The sequence below is a fragment of the Sebastes fasciatus genome, chromosome 5 (assembly GCF_043250625.1).
Source record: "Sebastes fasciatus isolate fSebFas1 chromosome 5, fSebFas1.pri, whole genome shotgun sequence".
Taxonomy (NCBI): Eukaryota; Metazoa; Chordata; class Actinopteri; order Perciformes; family Sebastidae; genus Sebastes; species Sebastes fasciatus.
The window spans coordinates 16,091,587-16,108,438 of NC_133799.1; the positions used below are offsets into that span (position 1 = coordinate 16,091,587).

Here is a 16,852-nt window from a genome sequence, read left to right on the forward strand (position 1 = left end):
ATGGTTTCAGGTTGGGGCCATTCAATCTGCCAGCAACACAGCACATAGCCAGTCTAGCACCATAAACGATGATCTCATCTCCTCAAAATGTGTGACCCGGGTCTGAAGACCTCTCCTATAGCTTGAGGACACACGCGCACGCGCACGCACACGCACACGCACACGCACACGCACACGCACACATTTTCCAACACTGTAACCGGATCAGCGTTCAGGACAAAAGAAGAAGCAAATGAAACCCTTTTGACAAAGTAGAAATTTCTTAATTTTGATATACGTATCTATAAATAGCCCTCTAGACTCCATATATAAAGGGCCTTGACTGGAACCTGTCAGGAAGGAACCACAAGAGGTGGACTATTTGTGTGGAGAGAAACTGCAGGGAACATCATTTCAGAGGAGCTATTGCTTCCTCTGGAAAGTGACTTTTGTTTCATGTCAGCCATCTTATGAGCATGCTGCTAAAGCTGGCGGGTGTTGTTGTCAAAACAGAGTCTTTTCACATAAACTAACTAGGAGGTCTTAGCACGTAATAGTGTGGAAAAACGTTTACTGCAACCGCCTCCGCTTATGCTTTAACTGTTTAGAGTAAAATGCCAATTTAGATGCAAAAATACTGCCAGGGTGGGAATGTACAGCTGTTTACTGACTGGTCGTCCCTGACCTGGATCCTCCAGCGATCAGACCAGCAAGGACCGAACCCGTCTGCCGCTGCAACCACAGCTCTGGACCGGGCTAACACATACTCTGCTTTCTCAAAATGAACGGCAGAGTGGCAGTGTGTCTGCCAAAAGGGACCAGAACTCTGCTGATGGAGGGGAAAATCTCTTCATCCCCCTGCTCCCCCCTTTCTCAAATCAACCGCCTGGAACCAAAGACTGACAGACTGACGCACATCAAGGGACCAACGCCGCACTTATTCAAATGCATCTGAAAGCAGAAGCAGTTCTATGAGTGAAGGCTCCAGTACTGAGTCAGAGGGTCTGGAGACGCCAGTGACAGATGACGGATAGATACACGGTGCCTGTAAATTACTGTGGCTGCCCACCCTGTAAGCCAGGGGTCTCAAACTCGCGGCCCGCGGGCCAATTGCGGCCCGCAAGACGATATTTTGTGGCCCCCACCTTGATATGAAAGTTTAATGTTAGTGCGGCCCGCAAATTTTTTTTTTTTTTTTATAAAGTTTTTTTTTTGGGGGGCATTTTTTCATTTTTATTGACAGGACAGTGGATAGAGTCTTGGAAAGGGGGGAGAGAGAGAGTGGATGCGGAAAGGGCCACAGGCCGGATTCGAACCCGGGCCGCGGCGGTCAGGACCAAGTCTTGTTACATGGGCGCCCGCTCTACCAACTGAGCTAACCAGGCGCCCTCGGCCCGCGAGTTTTATGTGAATGGCAGTTTGCCGTGGAAGGTCCCTTTGTTGCGCGAGCCCGAGCTGAACGAACCTACCAATCACAGCGGGGTATATGGCTCCCGGGGGCGGGCAATCGGCCGGGCTTGATGCAAGCAGAGAAACATTTCACAACAACTATGGCGGCGCCCGTGTAACATCGCATAAGCTTGATTAAAGCTTGATTTATACTTCTGCGTGTAATCGACGCCGTAGCCTGACGTGCACCTCTCCAGAAATGTAACTACACGTCGCGGCGACGCAGACCGCAACAGCTGTGATTGGTCCAGTCTCTCAGCGATGCTGAGCGGCCAGGACCAAGTTCTACTTCTCTCTGCCTCCATCTTTTCAATGTTTGTTCACACAAATCCATTCAGATATATTTTCTCTTTTCGGCGTTGCAGTAATGTCAGTAAAAGTTCTGTGGTTCAACAGTTATTAGCTCCAACTCCCTCAGTTTCTGTTTGTAGTACAAGAAGAAGAAGGAAACTCATAGAGACGCCGCCGCTAACTAGCGGTTTGGTGGTGTAATTGCAGAGCAACACAAACACAGCAGGCACAACTTTATTGCGGAGTGACACCAAGTGGAATGAATATATATCTTGTCTTTTTCAAAGCCTGCAGTGAAGAGAAAGGTTGGTGACAAGCACAGACAATTTCAGGAAAAGTGGGAGACGCAATAGAGGCCATGTTCAGAAGAACCGTTCATGTTCAGAAGAACCCATTCAAGTTAAAGAACTGTTAATAATGACGTTTGAGAAGATTTTTTTTTTTTTAACAAAGCTTTTTTTGTGGAATACCTGATGCGGCCCAGCCTCACCCAGACTCTGCCTCCAGCGGCCCCCAGGTAAATTGAGTTTGAGACCACTGCTGTAAGCCAATAGCTTGTGGCCAATTCTCTCTTTTCTCTTTTATTTTGTTCTGCTCCATAGTGTTGTGTGTTCCAATGAGCTTACTTTCACAGATCAGGGAGTTTTGCTTTTCAGCACCGTTTGGTACTTTGAATAAACCGCATTCCACATACAGCTTTTCTGGCTAAGAGGTCTATTTTTAGCCACATTACTGCGAAATAAAACAGAAAAATCTGTGGAGGAGATTTACTTCCAGACCGGGACTGTAAGTAATTAGCTCCCCACACCAAGGAGGACTATTAAACTGAAGCTCAGAGCTGGGATTTCTGCTTTTTGTCTACATGGTGTTCAGAGATATGGGTCTTCCCAGCCTGATATTTACTCTTCAGCCTCAGGCAGAACTTCATTTGATCTTTTTTTCCATCTCTAGTCTTTCCATATGAAATCACCAACATACATCCAGATTACATCGCTGACAGGAAGAACTCAAACATAACATGACCTAGGGTCACACACTTTCATGCCACCCAGTACACCACACACATCATCACAAGCACACAACATTATGGTTAATCCAGCATAACTGCATGGCAGTGTAATAGTCCACAGTGTTGAAAATATACATCATAGACTTAAAACTTCCAGTGACGGAGGTCTACACTGCAGTGCACAATGTGAGACAACACTCAACACTCTTTGCTTATGAAAGAGCTTCAGAGTGGGAGTGATGTGGATGCTGAAAATGACTTCACAATAATAACCCTGCTTGAGGTCTGACCAGAGGTAAATTCTTCCATATGTGAAAGTAGAGGAGACCACGGCCGTTTCTCATTACAGCAATGAAAAATACACAAAATGAAGTCAACTCTGTTCTTTGCCACGCAGCTCAGGGATTTAACTAATAACTTATCTTTCATGATGCAACCATTTTTTTTGTTAAACAATGTAAAAGCTAACAGATGTCTACTTGTCTGCATGTATTTGTATGGGCCTCTTTTGTAACCAAACAAAGAGAGCTGTAGTTTTCAATGGGCCTTGGGTATTTAACTGTCTGCAGCATAAAGATACCCTCAGCAGCCTTACAGACAGAAGCCTTTGCTCACTGGTGACGCCCCATGCAGTGTCTGTTTCTAAATGCATACTCACTTCACAGTTGACTGAAAAACACACATTCAAGTCAAACCGCTGACAGGACAGGGCAAATAAAAATGAGTAAATAAGTATAACAATTTGAAAATATTTTGAATGCAAATACATGCAACAGGAAAGATGTGTATTCTGGTGGTGTGTTTCATCTGATTAGCACTGCCTTTTCCTGTGTACCAGTGAGGCAGTTGCTCACTGGAGTTAATCAGACGACCAAGTGAGGGAGACGCTCTGTCTGTTCAGAGTCCATATGACTCAGCTGAACAGACTGTTGGTCAGTCTGTCTGTCCGGAGTCAGGCCTGAATGTTGTGAACCATAATTATCAACCAGCTGGCCTTACACAAATATTCAACACTGCTGTGATTAAAAAAAATGGTATCATGTAAAACTCATTGAGTTTTCATGATTTATTGGTAGATATTCTCCCACTAGCTATCAAAATCAGTAACTTACAAGCTTTCTGTATCAGTTTGGCTGTAGTTTTGCTTTGTTCTGTCTTGTCAGCGGTTGCAGAGAGCAAGTCAGTACAAGCATTTCATTTCTCAGAGAGCAGAAAGCAGGAAGAGGAGCAGTCACCTGACTGAAACGGCAACAAAGAGACACCAGCTTTTGGTCAACAGCAACTCCAAATTCATGTTGTCCATAATCTAATGGTGAAAAACCCCTGAAGTTACGCAATCAGTTACCCAAAGATTGCATTTCAAACCTGGTCAGAAATATCAACTCAGAAGTAGGAAGTGATAGAAAGAAAACAGCACTATCTTGTCTAGATTCCCACAGCACTTTCAAAAGACAAGGGGCCACATGATGGGTTAGTAAAGCAACTTCCCATCCTCTTTTTCATTTCTTCTTTCTGAGTAGACCATAGTCTTTATGTTAAAGTCTTTTACGCTGCACACAGACTACCATATGCTCCATTAGGTCAGCCCACGCACGGAAGTGCAATGGAGTCACAGCCTGAAAATACATTTACTCGGCACTGCATGGGATCTGATACTTTCAGGGGATGTTTTATCATTCATAGCCATTGAACTGAAGATAATCATTGTCCCATAAAATCATCTCAAAATATAACTCAAGTGTATTTTACATCCTCTGCCTGTGTGTGTGTACTTTTGCACACTTTAGCAACAAGATGAGTCAGCTTTGAGGAAGTAATGTCATTGTTGGATATGACTTCATCAAAATAGCGAAGTATTTCACACCCGACTGAAGCCAACGCAGAAAAGAAATGTGTGAATTACGATAACAGATCATTTGTGAGATGAGATGATTTCATATGACTGATGAGACAGGGGAAAAGCTAATGGGGATCTAACAGACTCACCTGTTTCACTAACACAATCTTTCATTCTTTCGTTTGTTGTGCCTTATACAAGACAGACACTGGCTCTAATATTAAAGACTTTATCCCATCTCTCATCTCTTCACAAGCATTAACCTGCTTCCCCATCCAGAGCAGGTCACTACGCGTTGTCTAAGAGCAACAGTGGGTTACACTAGTTTAGCAATTACCTCAAATCTTTTGAATAAAAAAACACAACATGAGGAGGTTCGGTAGCACTTTATAATAACCATCATTAATAAATGGTCAATTGATGGTTAAATGAATAGTTATTTTACGGTTACCAAATAATGAAATGATAATGTCTCATAATAATCATCAATGCTATTATTTGTTATTTTAACAGTTTATTGTTGTCCACATTATAACTTTTGATATACTATATTAAGTATTTGTTAATGATTACCAAATGATTTGTAAACCTTTAAGAAATAATTTGTAAAACATCTATAAACATTACATAGATAGATGGACTGGATATTTGAAATACTTTGTTAATGGTTAATAACTGGTTTGTAAAGCGTCTAAAAATATTATTTGGATGGCTATTATAAAGTTGCAACTGATGATTATAATACCTTGTTAAATGGTTAATAAATACTTTGTAAAGCATCTATAAACATTATTTAGATATATAATACTTTGTCAAAGGTTAATAATTGGTTTCTGGTCCATCTGTCTATGTAATGTTTATATATGTTTCACAAACAATTTCTTAGGTTTACAAATCAATTGTTAATTAACAAATATTTGTATAAATATAATATATAAAATGTTATAATGTGTGCAACAGTAAACTGTTATTAACAGTTTACTTATGTAATCAGAATGTAATTCTTATCAGCTATGACACAATATATAATTTATAAACTAATCTCATATTAGAAAAACTAATGATAAAAATAAAATAAATTGTAGCATTACTAATCATTTGTAAACATTATTCATTATCATTCCATTGTTTGTTAACTGCAAAATAACAATTAACTCAGTTCCTATTAAATATCAATTTACCATTTATTATTGATGGTTATTATAAAGTGTTACCGGAGGGGGTCGGCCAAAGTGACTGGTGGAGTAGACACAGGCCAAAACACTGCTGTCACACATGTTAACTTCTTACCTCCAGTACCGGTCCAGCTCCCAGTATGGTCCTCTCCACCCCGCTGGCGTAGCCCTTCTGGCTGAGCGCAGTCAGACAGTGGATCAGGAAGTTGGTACTCTGGGTCTTGCCTGAGCCACTTTCCCCAGAGATGACAATGCACTGGTTGACCCTCTTCCTGAGCATAGCGTAGTAGGCCACATCTGCGATGGCAAAAATATGAGGCTCCAGTTTACCCAGCTGGTGGTTCTCGTACATCTTGACGTACTTAGGGTTGTAGATGGGCAGGAACTTGAAGGGGTTGATGGCGATGAGGATGCTGCCTGCATAGGTGTAGATCTTTTTCTTGTGAAAGCGCGTGCGCAGGTTGTTTAATATGCTGTCCTCATTGAGGACGGGGAGGTTGCAGAGGTCTGCAAAGTCGTCCTGTGGAGGAGGAAGGAAGCCCCTGGCAGCTAACTGCGCCTCCTGCTCCTTAGTCACAGGTGGGAGGTGGACATAATGGATAGTGCCATCATGATTCCTCTCCTGGAAAAGAAAAGAGCTTAAATTAGCCTAACCATTTACTGCTGTTTTTCTGAGACCAGTCAAAATAGTTAAGGGCCGTCCCAAACAGCATTGAACTAACAAGAGAGAAATGATATTGAAGAACATTTCACATATGGCTAATTTAACTGCCTTTTTGGTTATATCTTTCCATCGTTAGTGTGTAATTTTGTTATTTAGGTTGACTACTTGTTTTTGTTTTCTCACAGAAAATGGCAACAAAGAGGAAGAGCGAGCAGAAGGAAGCAGGATGCAATAGTAGTCAGACAGTGGGAGGACATTTCTTAGCGGTCCACATCCACTGACTGCAAAGTGAACTGTGTGCTGTCAACTCTACCTGTAGTAAGAAGTAAAAGCCGAGGCTCCGAGGGTGTTGCTCCTGGGCTTTCCGAGGCCACAGCAGAAACCTCTGTGCTGGCAGGTCTCCGGCCTCTAGCACCCACTCTTCCCCGCCACATTCCTTCACCTCTGCCAACACGTACATGCGGCCAGGGTCCAGCCCAAGCGCCGTGGCAGCGTCCGAGATCACGGAGGCTGCTGTTGCATCCTTTTGCACTCTGATGAATAGAAAAAAGGTAAGTTTGGTCAATGCTGGGTTACAGTTATTCCTCTACTTTTACTACTTCAACAACATCATAGCTAAACATAAACTGCTGATGCTTAATTTTCTCACCTAAGGTTGCAGCAGGTGGAGGACTGGGCAGCCAACCGTGGGTAGATCTGGAGCATGTATGAGCGGCCATCTTGGTCGTTTGGGCTAGCTGGCCCGCCTCCCCCCCCTCCTCCACCTGCGTTCGTTGCCATGGTGGCAGCGCCATCTCTGACACTCATCCTGGGCCAGGGGGAGTGGCCTCAGCATGCCGCACCCACTGCTTCCCTCTCACCACGCAGCACCTGAAAATGACAGGTTGATTGATCAGCGACAATTATTTCCACTTTTATGCATCCACACTGACAATAGTGCCTGATAATTCCCCATATTGACAGAGGCCATGAGAAAAGGAGGCTGTCCGAGGTTACAGCAGAAACATATCTAGTTATAACATGTGGGATGAAAGAGAGAGGACTGACTATCAAGCCAACAAATAGCTATTCTATTCCAATAAAGACTCAGCACTGGCCAGTAGAAACAGACAGTGAACGGATTCCAATATAAAGCACTGCAGCTTTCTAAAAGCCTAAACAATGCGTCATTGCAGCTCCGAGCAAGAATTTTAAAATGCAAACAAAATAGTTGATTTTCAAACAAAGTCTCAAACCACAGGGGAAGCTCATCCTTGGTATTTGACCCTCTGAATTTTACCTTCTGGACATAATGTAACTCAGAGGTGTGTCTTAGATTAGCCGGGACAAGAGGCCCATACAAGAAATATAACAGTTTGATAGGATACAGGCCTTATAAATTAGCACCAGATCTCTTGTGAGGCCTGTGTCCTATCAAGTTATTTACTTGCCTAAAGCTCTTTCTTTGTAATCAGCTGTTTATGATAAAAAGATGTTCAAACTCTGTAGACTACAGTGAGCAAAGTACCCAAAGCTAAATAATATTCCCTTACCAAACGTTTACCAATCACCACCGAAATGTTTCAGAAATATAAGAAGAGAAATCACAAACTGTATGGTGAGAAACCCAGTTGATGCTGTGCTCATGTTGTGAAACAGCTAAGTGTGATAAGTGTAAGTGTAAGATAAGTGTGAAGTGATATTGACAAAACAAACTGAAAGGCAAACTTCAACATATTTAGATTTTATGATATTTGACAGAGAGAAAACTAATAGTTTAATGGAGTGGATGCAACTACTATAGTTTCCAGTTTGTGGTTTTCCTCACATCTAAAAATACAGTTCAGTCATCAGAGTAGGTCAAACGAAAATTATCCATTTAAACAAAATAAAGAGAAGAATATTCCTATTTCCCTAAAAGTACTGTCTGGGTACAGGGCTCAGACATGTGCATCAGTGGCGACTCAAATTTAACAACACTGCAGTGCGTTGATATCACATCACAAGTAAAGTTTGCCACTGAAACTTTACTGTACGTTGCAGCTGCAGATGATGCATAGAAATTGAACCCTACCGCTTGACGATAGTAACCAAGACACAAACACAGTAAACATTTCAACCACAAATGGTGTAATGACTGCACGTCATTCACTCTCACAGACACCTACAGCGGTGTATGACGTAGAACTGGTTGGCAGCAGGATGAAGTGTTTAGCAACTTTTCACCACAACAACTCATCTCTCAATCCATAGATAACTCAATTTTCTCTACCTGGAAAGGTTCCAACACAAAAGGACTTACAACATCACAGAGCGCTGAGCAGACCATGAACTGAGAACAAAGTAGAGGTTTGTTCAGTCATTAATATGGATATCACTGATTTCCTGAGCGAGATGAAGCTGCCTTGAAGATGTACCAGGCTCTTTTATGAACTAAACCACTACAAACTAAAAGGGGCAGGTCAAACCTCTTACTGATGAATCATCACATGACTGGGTTCCATGCCATTAAACTCACTGAAGTCAATGAGGTCGGGCACCAATTCTTTGAAAAACCCTTTCATGTAACTGCAAAACTGTTTATAGGAAGAGTTTGGCCACAGAGGGCTGTGGTGACGGTGTATTAATCAGTAAAATCAGCTCAGAAGGTTTTTAGTTGTAATGAAAAGGTGCGTACTTTCAGCCCACCTCAACATGTGACCCTTTCCACTGTAAGGTATGAGCAGTCATTACCAGCATCAACAAGGTTTTAGTACGCAAGCTTAAATACAAAAGAATAGATTCAACCGCAGCGTTTGCATGCTGTTCTGCAAAAGTTGAGCAAGAGTTCGCGGCATGCTAAAAGTCTACTGACGTCACACGTTTGTGCTAAATGGATTTCTTGTTTCAAAGAAAACTTTAACTGCTAATCTATAACTCTTCCATTAACACATGGCTATGTGCAACCTGAACATAGAGGAAAGAGAACAGTTGGGTTCATCCATGTACAAGTTTTCCGCACCACAATCTACTTTACAGCAGTTAGCTTCAGTACAAAACCATGTCGGGCTAACACTACTCTGTAATTAGCACTCAAATCATTGTACAATCATACTTCTTCGTACAAGTTACCTTTACTCCACACCCAAATTACTGACATTGTGTTGCTGTGGTTACCTTACCAGACTGACATGATGACAGCTTTACATCATAGCCGTTGAACAGAAAGCTTGGCCAACGTTACAGATTAATTTAAAGGCAACTCTTTGAAGTAATGCTGAGGTATTTCGGGACTGAGTCAGTGTAACATCTACAGCCAAAGCAATATGAACCAGGTTAAATCTGCCTGTAACAACAATTAATGCAGAATAGTGAAATATAGTTGAATGTGAATCGCAGAGACAGCAGCTGGGTAAAGTTTGGTCTAATGATGGATCATGTAGCGAGGCTTTTGCATCAGTAAAGTATTCTGTGTACACTGTGAAGTCCCCCTTGGGAACCAGGAACCTGGTTTAAATCACTGTATGGCAGGCAGACTGCCCTGCTTGGGTAACCTGATCCCGGGTCGAGTCCTGAAAGCACAGAGTCCTACAGTTTATCATTTTTATCAGTCGAGCAGAGACAGTTTATTTTCTCGACCTGGAAAATAAGAAATGTTATAGTCTGAGATACAGCATGCCCAAAAAAGCATGCTGAGGGAAAAGAGGCCCTCACAGATGTTTGCATGTGTTATGAAATCAAGTTCTCCATTCCTCCATTATAAGGTTTGTTTTCACTGAGACTTTCCAATGACTGATATAACCAATGTGTTCTGTGGAGTTATCATGAATAACAGACACAGAAAATCTACTAAGTGGCCATTTTATGAGTTAGCTCAAATAACAGGATAGCTCATTTCAATCGTTCAAAAATATCTGGTTTCATAATGGTGGTTTTGTCCTTTCCTCTATTGTTACCACCTGTCTAACCAGGGGGATATTGTGTCGAGAAAAGAATAAATTACAAACAATCTCACCTCAACAATTTCTATCTTTAGAGGGAACTAGTGCGGTGTCTGTTCAGCACCGGGGATCTTCTGCATTCATTGGGCCCATAGAACAGGCGCACTAGCGTTTCCTTTAACCCCACCTCCCAGCCCCCGGTCTGGGGCTCATTCACATGAATGAAGGAAGGGAAAGAACTCTGGTTCAGAAATGTTTTGTACAAACTTTTGTGCCGATTGCTCAAAATGTGCCGGAGTAGTGGCAAAAAATCTGATTTGGAAACAATTCAAGATGACGGAAAATCAATCTACACACAAATGGGCGTGGTTAATATGGATAAAACACAGGAACAAATATTTTTGTTTGTGAGACTTATGGTTAAAAAGTTACAGGCCAAAATGTAAAGTTCATTGTTATAGCGCCACCATCTGGCCAAATTGCACCACATCGACACTGCACTCCCTTGGATCCCCAGCAATACACCCATCAAATGTCAAGAAGATCGGATGAGCGGTTCTCAAGATATTCAAAGGACATACAGAAAGAAAGAAAGAAAGATTCCTTGCTTTATAGCTAGATTAACACCTCTGCATTACTAACAAGAGATACTAAAGCAAACCACACGGTGCTGCTAGTAACTGGTATCCAATATATCTGGGGTTGCCTTAATTGATCCCATTGCAATGTTCAAGCCTGTTTCTATGTTTTCTTTTTGCCTTTATGATGCATGAACATTATCAAATTTGTTGTTTAACACATACAAAAGGACAAAGATCATTACTTACATACTATAATGATGCAAACACAAAACTACAAAACTAAGAGATCTTAACAAAGCCGACTCTGGAATCATTTAGGTCACAGTAGAGAATTAGAGGAAAACTAGAGCAGCTTGAGAGTCATGAGCTTGTGCCTTTGCCAGGCTCGCTGACCACAGTCCCAAAAACATGCAAGCCTGTAAAATGCCAAGGCATGCAAAACTGCAGAGACCACAAAAGACAGCATCATTATTATCCTCGATCATGGGCTCTGTCTGGTTTAAATCTTTAACTCCTGAGCTGCTCTCTGAACTAGTTTCCAAAAAGCAAATACAAAGTACAGTATACGTTTGTAAGACGTAAAGCATTTCATCTCAGTTGGTGTGACCGTGTGAAGAGAGAAAACGGGTTGTGATAGAGAGAAAACTGAATAAAGTAGAGGAGAGGAAGGGAGAAGGACAGACAGACAGACAGACAGACAGACAGAGAAAAGTAAACATCTAAAAGTGAGACAGAAAAGAGAGAGGTCCCGGGGGACAATCAAAGGAGACGGAGGCTTTGAGATAATACAGCTTCCTCCCTGCGGAGGAGATCCTCTGCAAGGATGCCCAGCATTCCTCAGATAAGACCCGGGGTTGTCTGCTTTGCGTAGGCTTAGCCTGGCACTTTAGCTGCTTACTGGGGGCTGATGGGAAGACACTAGAGCACAGAACTACAACTGAGGGTAGAGAGGGACTCTTCAGCTGCTTACTGTGGGCAGGAGGGGGCATTAAATACTAACAAGCTCCTTAAACCAGACATTTTGTTTAAAGGCGGTACCATTGGACTCACTAACCTTATCCCAAGTAACCCTTCATTATCCAGACAAGGAGAATAGGCTTGCAGTAAATTAATTCCACTGTGTGCATTCATCAGGATGAATAGTCAAGATAAATAAAGATTGGCCTACATACAGAATTATTACTCATCTGATTTCATCAAAACAACAAATTGTTGATCAGTACAATCAATTTAACAGCTACTTAAGTAAAACTACTAATTGTGGCTGTCCCGAATACCATTTTTTGGGCTTCGGTGAGAAATATTCAAAGGTATTGGAAGCTTCTGGACAGCGCCGCACGGCACTACTGTACATACACACATACACACACACACACACACACCTCTACACATAACAAACAGCAATATCCGTCTTAGAATAACTAATAATAATTAATGTCGATTACCATGGCAACGGTCGAAGCTACTACTACCACCTAATACTACCCACTACTAATTGAGGGTTTATAGTTAATTTTTTCTTTTGGATTTAATTTCCTTAGACCACCCAGGTTCATGTCTGGACTTCTGCACTGATTTTCAATCCTCTGTCGCAGGGGAACTATTAGAGACAGTCGTGTGAGGGGCAGTATTTCACTGAGCTGTGCTGTTAACACTGAAGGTTATGGTCCATTTTATATGCTATAATTCTGGCCAGCACAGTATTAAAAGCGAGCTATAGTGTACACATTCAGTGAATTAAAATGTGTTGCATGTATGCACACAGGAAGAATGAGGAACAGTAACTGCCGAACTAGAAAGAGATAGCTGCATAAAACAAGCACTCTTCTAATGTAATATTAACTGAAGGTGGAGTTGGCAGTAAGAGCGGAGTTGTTTGACAGGAGTGAAATAATCCAACTAGGTCTTACTCACTTTGCCCTTTCTCCAAACTCCTCCTCAGTCTTCTTCATCCAACTTCAAAGAAACAGCAAAAAGCTCCACCCAGAGAAGGAGAAGGAAGAGGAGGAGGAGGAGGAGTGATAGTAAGTCTAGAGTGCCAATTAGTGAAGAGAGAAAAGAAATGTTTTGCCTTTATATGGCCAGTTGTTGTAGTGTTTATGATCTCACTCAAAAGATGTGTGAAAATCTTGAGTGTAATGCTCTTAGTCTGTCCTACAGACAGTACATTTTTCTTCCTAATGGACCTCCCAAGACTGGCACTCACACTCATATATATAGTCTGCATAAACAGAGAAGCCAGTCAGTGCTGAGACACCAGCAGCTGACTCTATGATCTGGCAGGAAGTGAATGACCCAGTGACACATAGAGGCTCAATGAGCTTCAGCTGGAAGACTGGCAAGTCTCTGTTAAAACCCTCTGTCTCACTCCTTCGGTCTCTCCCTCACTGTATGCCTCACACGCTAATAAACACATGAATACAAAGAGGTGATCCAAAAGGAAGCAGCTTATGATGTCAGCAGTGAGTGTGGACCAAAGATATGGTGACGCCTGATAAATCTCATGAGTCAGGGCTAAAAGCAGCTCCTATCATGGACGCAACTGGTCACTGACACGACACTGACAGCAGTTCGGGGACCTAGAAGGCTGTTATTTCAACCTTGAATGAGTCAATCACTATGATTTTTTTTCAAAAACGGAAAAGCTAACTACAACTTTGAAAGCGTCTGTAGTTTGTTTGCATTTCCACCAACATTGATGTACACTGTCTTTACATCTGGACATGTAATTATTCTATTTGGGTTGAAAATAATGAATAAAAAAAAACAATTTACTTCGCAAATACCCTTAAATGATTGATAATTGTAAAATGATTTGGTAGACAGAGGACAAGTAAGAAATTACTTAATCGATGAATCAATGAGCTGATCAACAGAAAATGTATAACAACTACTTTGATAATCAATTAATCATCAAACATTTCCTATTCTCAAATGTGAGGGTTTGTTGCTTTTCTTTGTTCTATGCGATTGTGGACTGCCTATCTTTGGGTTTAATGTTAGTCGGACAAAATAAGTAATTTGAAAATGGCCCCATGGGCTTTAATAATGAAAAACTTTCAAGTTTCAGCCGTATATACTACTACTATACTAAATACATCTCTGGAAACTATAATGCATTTTCTTTCCAACTAACGTTTTATAAAGAAATGAAAAACCATAACTTTTGTCCATAAGTGACTAACATGTTTTTACCTTCAACTTCATACATGCCCCTTGGGAGCAATTTGGAGTTCAGTGTCTTGCTCAAGGACAAGGGGATGTTGTAGACAAGGGGAGCCGTGAATTGAGGCACCACCCACTATGATTAACGGTCAAAACACTCAATCTGAGCTACAGCCATGTAGGTCAAATTTTCATGCACAAGAAATCATTCACAGATCAATCAAATACAAATATTTTCAATAAAAGCAACAAAGACACGTGTATCAAGAATAATTTGTGCCTTCTGGAGGAGTCCCAGTGAGCCCTAATGAGTAAATGCAAGGCTACACTTCTCATCATGAGTGTTGTAAAGCAGACATTTCTGGATCTGACTCAGAAAGGATGAGCAAGTTAGGTGTAATTGTAGAGATGAGTGATTTCATTGTTACTATAACAAGAGATGCCTCTGGGAAATCACTTTCACACAAAAAAATCTACATGTCTGACTGCTTCATGAAGACACTAAGATATTGCATTGGCAGAAAAGGTCCTATATAGTTTGTTCCAAAGCTTTGTTGAAGCTATTTCTTTTTAATGAATGAATTGTTCAAATCCATCCGCCAACCCTTTTATAATTCTTTGGAAATCTTGAGACCTTGACTAGAATTTAAATGAAGCTCTGTGGGTTTAAACTGTGCTTGTTCCAACAACATGTGCTTGCAATGATGGACCCGCCAAAGGCTTTGTGGGGTTGCGGAGGTTAACCATTTGAACATCTGTGCTCAAGTTAAATGTAATCATTTTGTTTTACACTGAATTTCAAACATTTCAAAATCCCCAAGTCCACCTAGACCCCTTCCAGGGTACATCTGTGTGCCTGGCTGCAACGCTGTAGACCAAGTTGATTTCCTCTCCCTTGGGAAAGTGAAGCTGAGGGCCACTGAGGTATCCATCACCACTACAACTCTCTCTGCATGACCTAATGGAGATGAGAGGGGCTGGCTCTTTGCCAAAGAGGGCTGCATAGTCCTCTGGGCACAATGAGAAGCAGAAGAAAGGAAGTACAGATTCACTCTATGTGTGTGTGTCTGTCCTCTTAGGGATTCATAAATGCACTCGGGACTTGTGGTGATAGAGATCGCTCCTGTTGCTGCTGAGTGGTGGTAAATCAGCCTCACAGTTGAGGCTCTAAAGGAAGTGCAGATGCACCCAAAATGGCTGTGAATGGATCAGAGCCCTCCCACTGGAGCCATGTGGCCTATTCAAAAGATGCTGCCTTTTGTTTAAAAAGGGACCAAAACCTCAATCAGGGAATTAACTCATCCAGCAGAAACCAACTGGGCTCAATAAGACAAACACAGATAGAGAGGGAACTATGAAGAGAGAGTGAAGGAAAGGGAAGAAAAAGGGCACTAAAAGCTCATCTCCTCCCCCCTAGTTTTTAAGTCAGCTCCCAGGCTGGCCAGCCATGAACAATAAAAGCAGAGCTGAGGAGCATCTGCTGCCTCCGTCTAAAGAAGAGGATAAAGGAGAGAGGAGCCGCAGGGATCCAGTCTTTGACTTGTTGATATTATCCTATTCATTCAATATGGAGCCCAAGCTCATGGTCAAAATCCTCTTCTCTGCCACACGTAAGCTGCAAGAAAAGGAGTATGAAGCGCAGAGAAAGACATCACAGATGCTGTTTGGTCTCACAGCCAAACTGCACAGTGGCAAGTCTTTGAGAGGGATAAACACCATTTGATAGCTTGGTTTTCCGAACCATATCTAAACTCAAGCTGGCCAGCTGTCTGTCACAATAAATCACCATAACTACCATAGACAATGCTAATCAATTATAACATGGTCATCTGAGTGCACTCCATTGATCTGCCACTCCCAATATCATGTGTCTGAGTCATGCATCGACAAACTGAAGCGGGCTGCTGTTCATTTGACATCGCTGGGAGGTATCTATGACCCCGTATCACGCACAGATCGTTCAGCAGGCTGGCTGTAAACACAAAGGACTTCAAAACAACGTGAAATCATGGCTGTATCACTCCTCCAAGGCCTCCACGTGTCAGCCCGTTCTGCTGTTGCTTGAGGCAACCCAACATTAGTTTTAGCCACAGCTTTATGAACTCCTACTTTATGTTCATTTCACAGCAGGTGAGTAATCCAAGAGGGCCGGGTACAGACTTACACTACTCCCCCGTGTCTCGCCACCCGTCTGTCCTGGCTGGACTGCTGTGTTTCCAACCGCTTCCTTAACTATACCCCCTTCCCTCCATCTCTCCTGTCATATACCACTGTCTTTAACAGAATCTTCCCCAATGCTACCCCCAATGCCTTCCCTTGGACCCCCCGCTGGTCACCCCCTTCTGCTCCCCACTGCCTAACATTTGGCACTGCTGCTTTAACTCAGTCCAGATGCCAAACCACACTGAGTAGAGGTGAGCGGAGGGAGTGCTCTGTGTTGAGGGAACTCTGCTTACTATAAAAACCAATGTCTTGGTGTTTTTGGTTGACATATAATCCCCCTTTATTATTCTGTCATCCAGACCTGAGGGCAAGCCCCAGTGAGCAAAGTAAAAAGGCCAGCGAAACTGATTTGAATGAAACACAAACTATTATAAGTGCTTCGTATTTCATCAGACCACTCAAAATGTGAGGCAGAGTGCTTGCAACACAGCGCAGTGAAGCTCACATGCAAATACACATGCAAATTCTCTCTAAATATTATCCCAACCTTGAACGTTAATACCGGCATGAGATGGCGCATAGCAACCAAGATGGTGTAGAGAAATATATATGTTTTCAATCAGTGTGATGAGCTGAAACT

At 42.1% G+C, this 16,852-nt stretch overlaps 1 protein-coding gene across 13 annotated transcripts in view; it reads right to left on the reverse strand.

Moving 5' to 3' along the window:
* Positions 1 to 16,852, reverse strand: part of LOC141767729 (myosin IXB) — a 69,479-nt gene that overhangs the window by 38,791 nt on the left and 13,836 nt on the right. For all 13 annotated transcript variants that reach the window (XR_012593923.1, XM_074635308.1, XM_074635314.1 and 10 more), the window contains exons 2-4: positions 7,054 to 7,274; positions 6,718 to 6,937; positions 5,856 to 6,362 (exon numbers count right to left, since the gene is read on the reverse strand). Coding sequence is in view for 12 of the 13 variants with exons in the window: in XM_074635308.1 (XP_074491409.1) it covers positions 5,856 to 6,362; positions 6,718 to 6,937; positions 7,054 to 7,211 (885 nt within the window). In the remaining variant the exon portion in view is untranslated. The remainder of the gene's footprint in view (positions 1 to 5,855; positions 6,363 to 6,717; positions 6,938 to 7,053; positions 7,275 to 16,852) is intronic.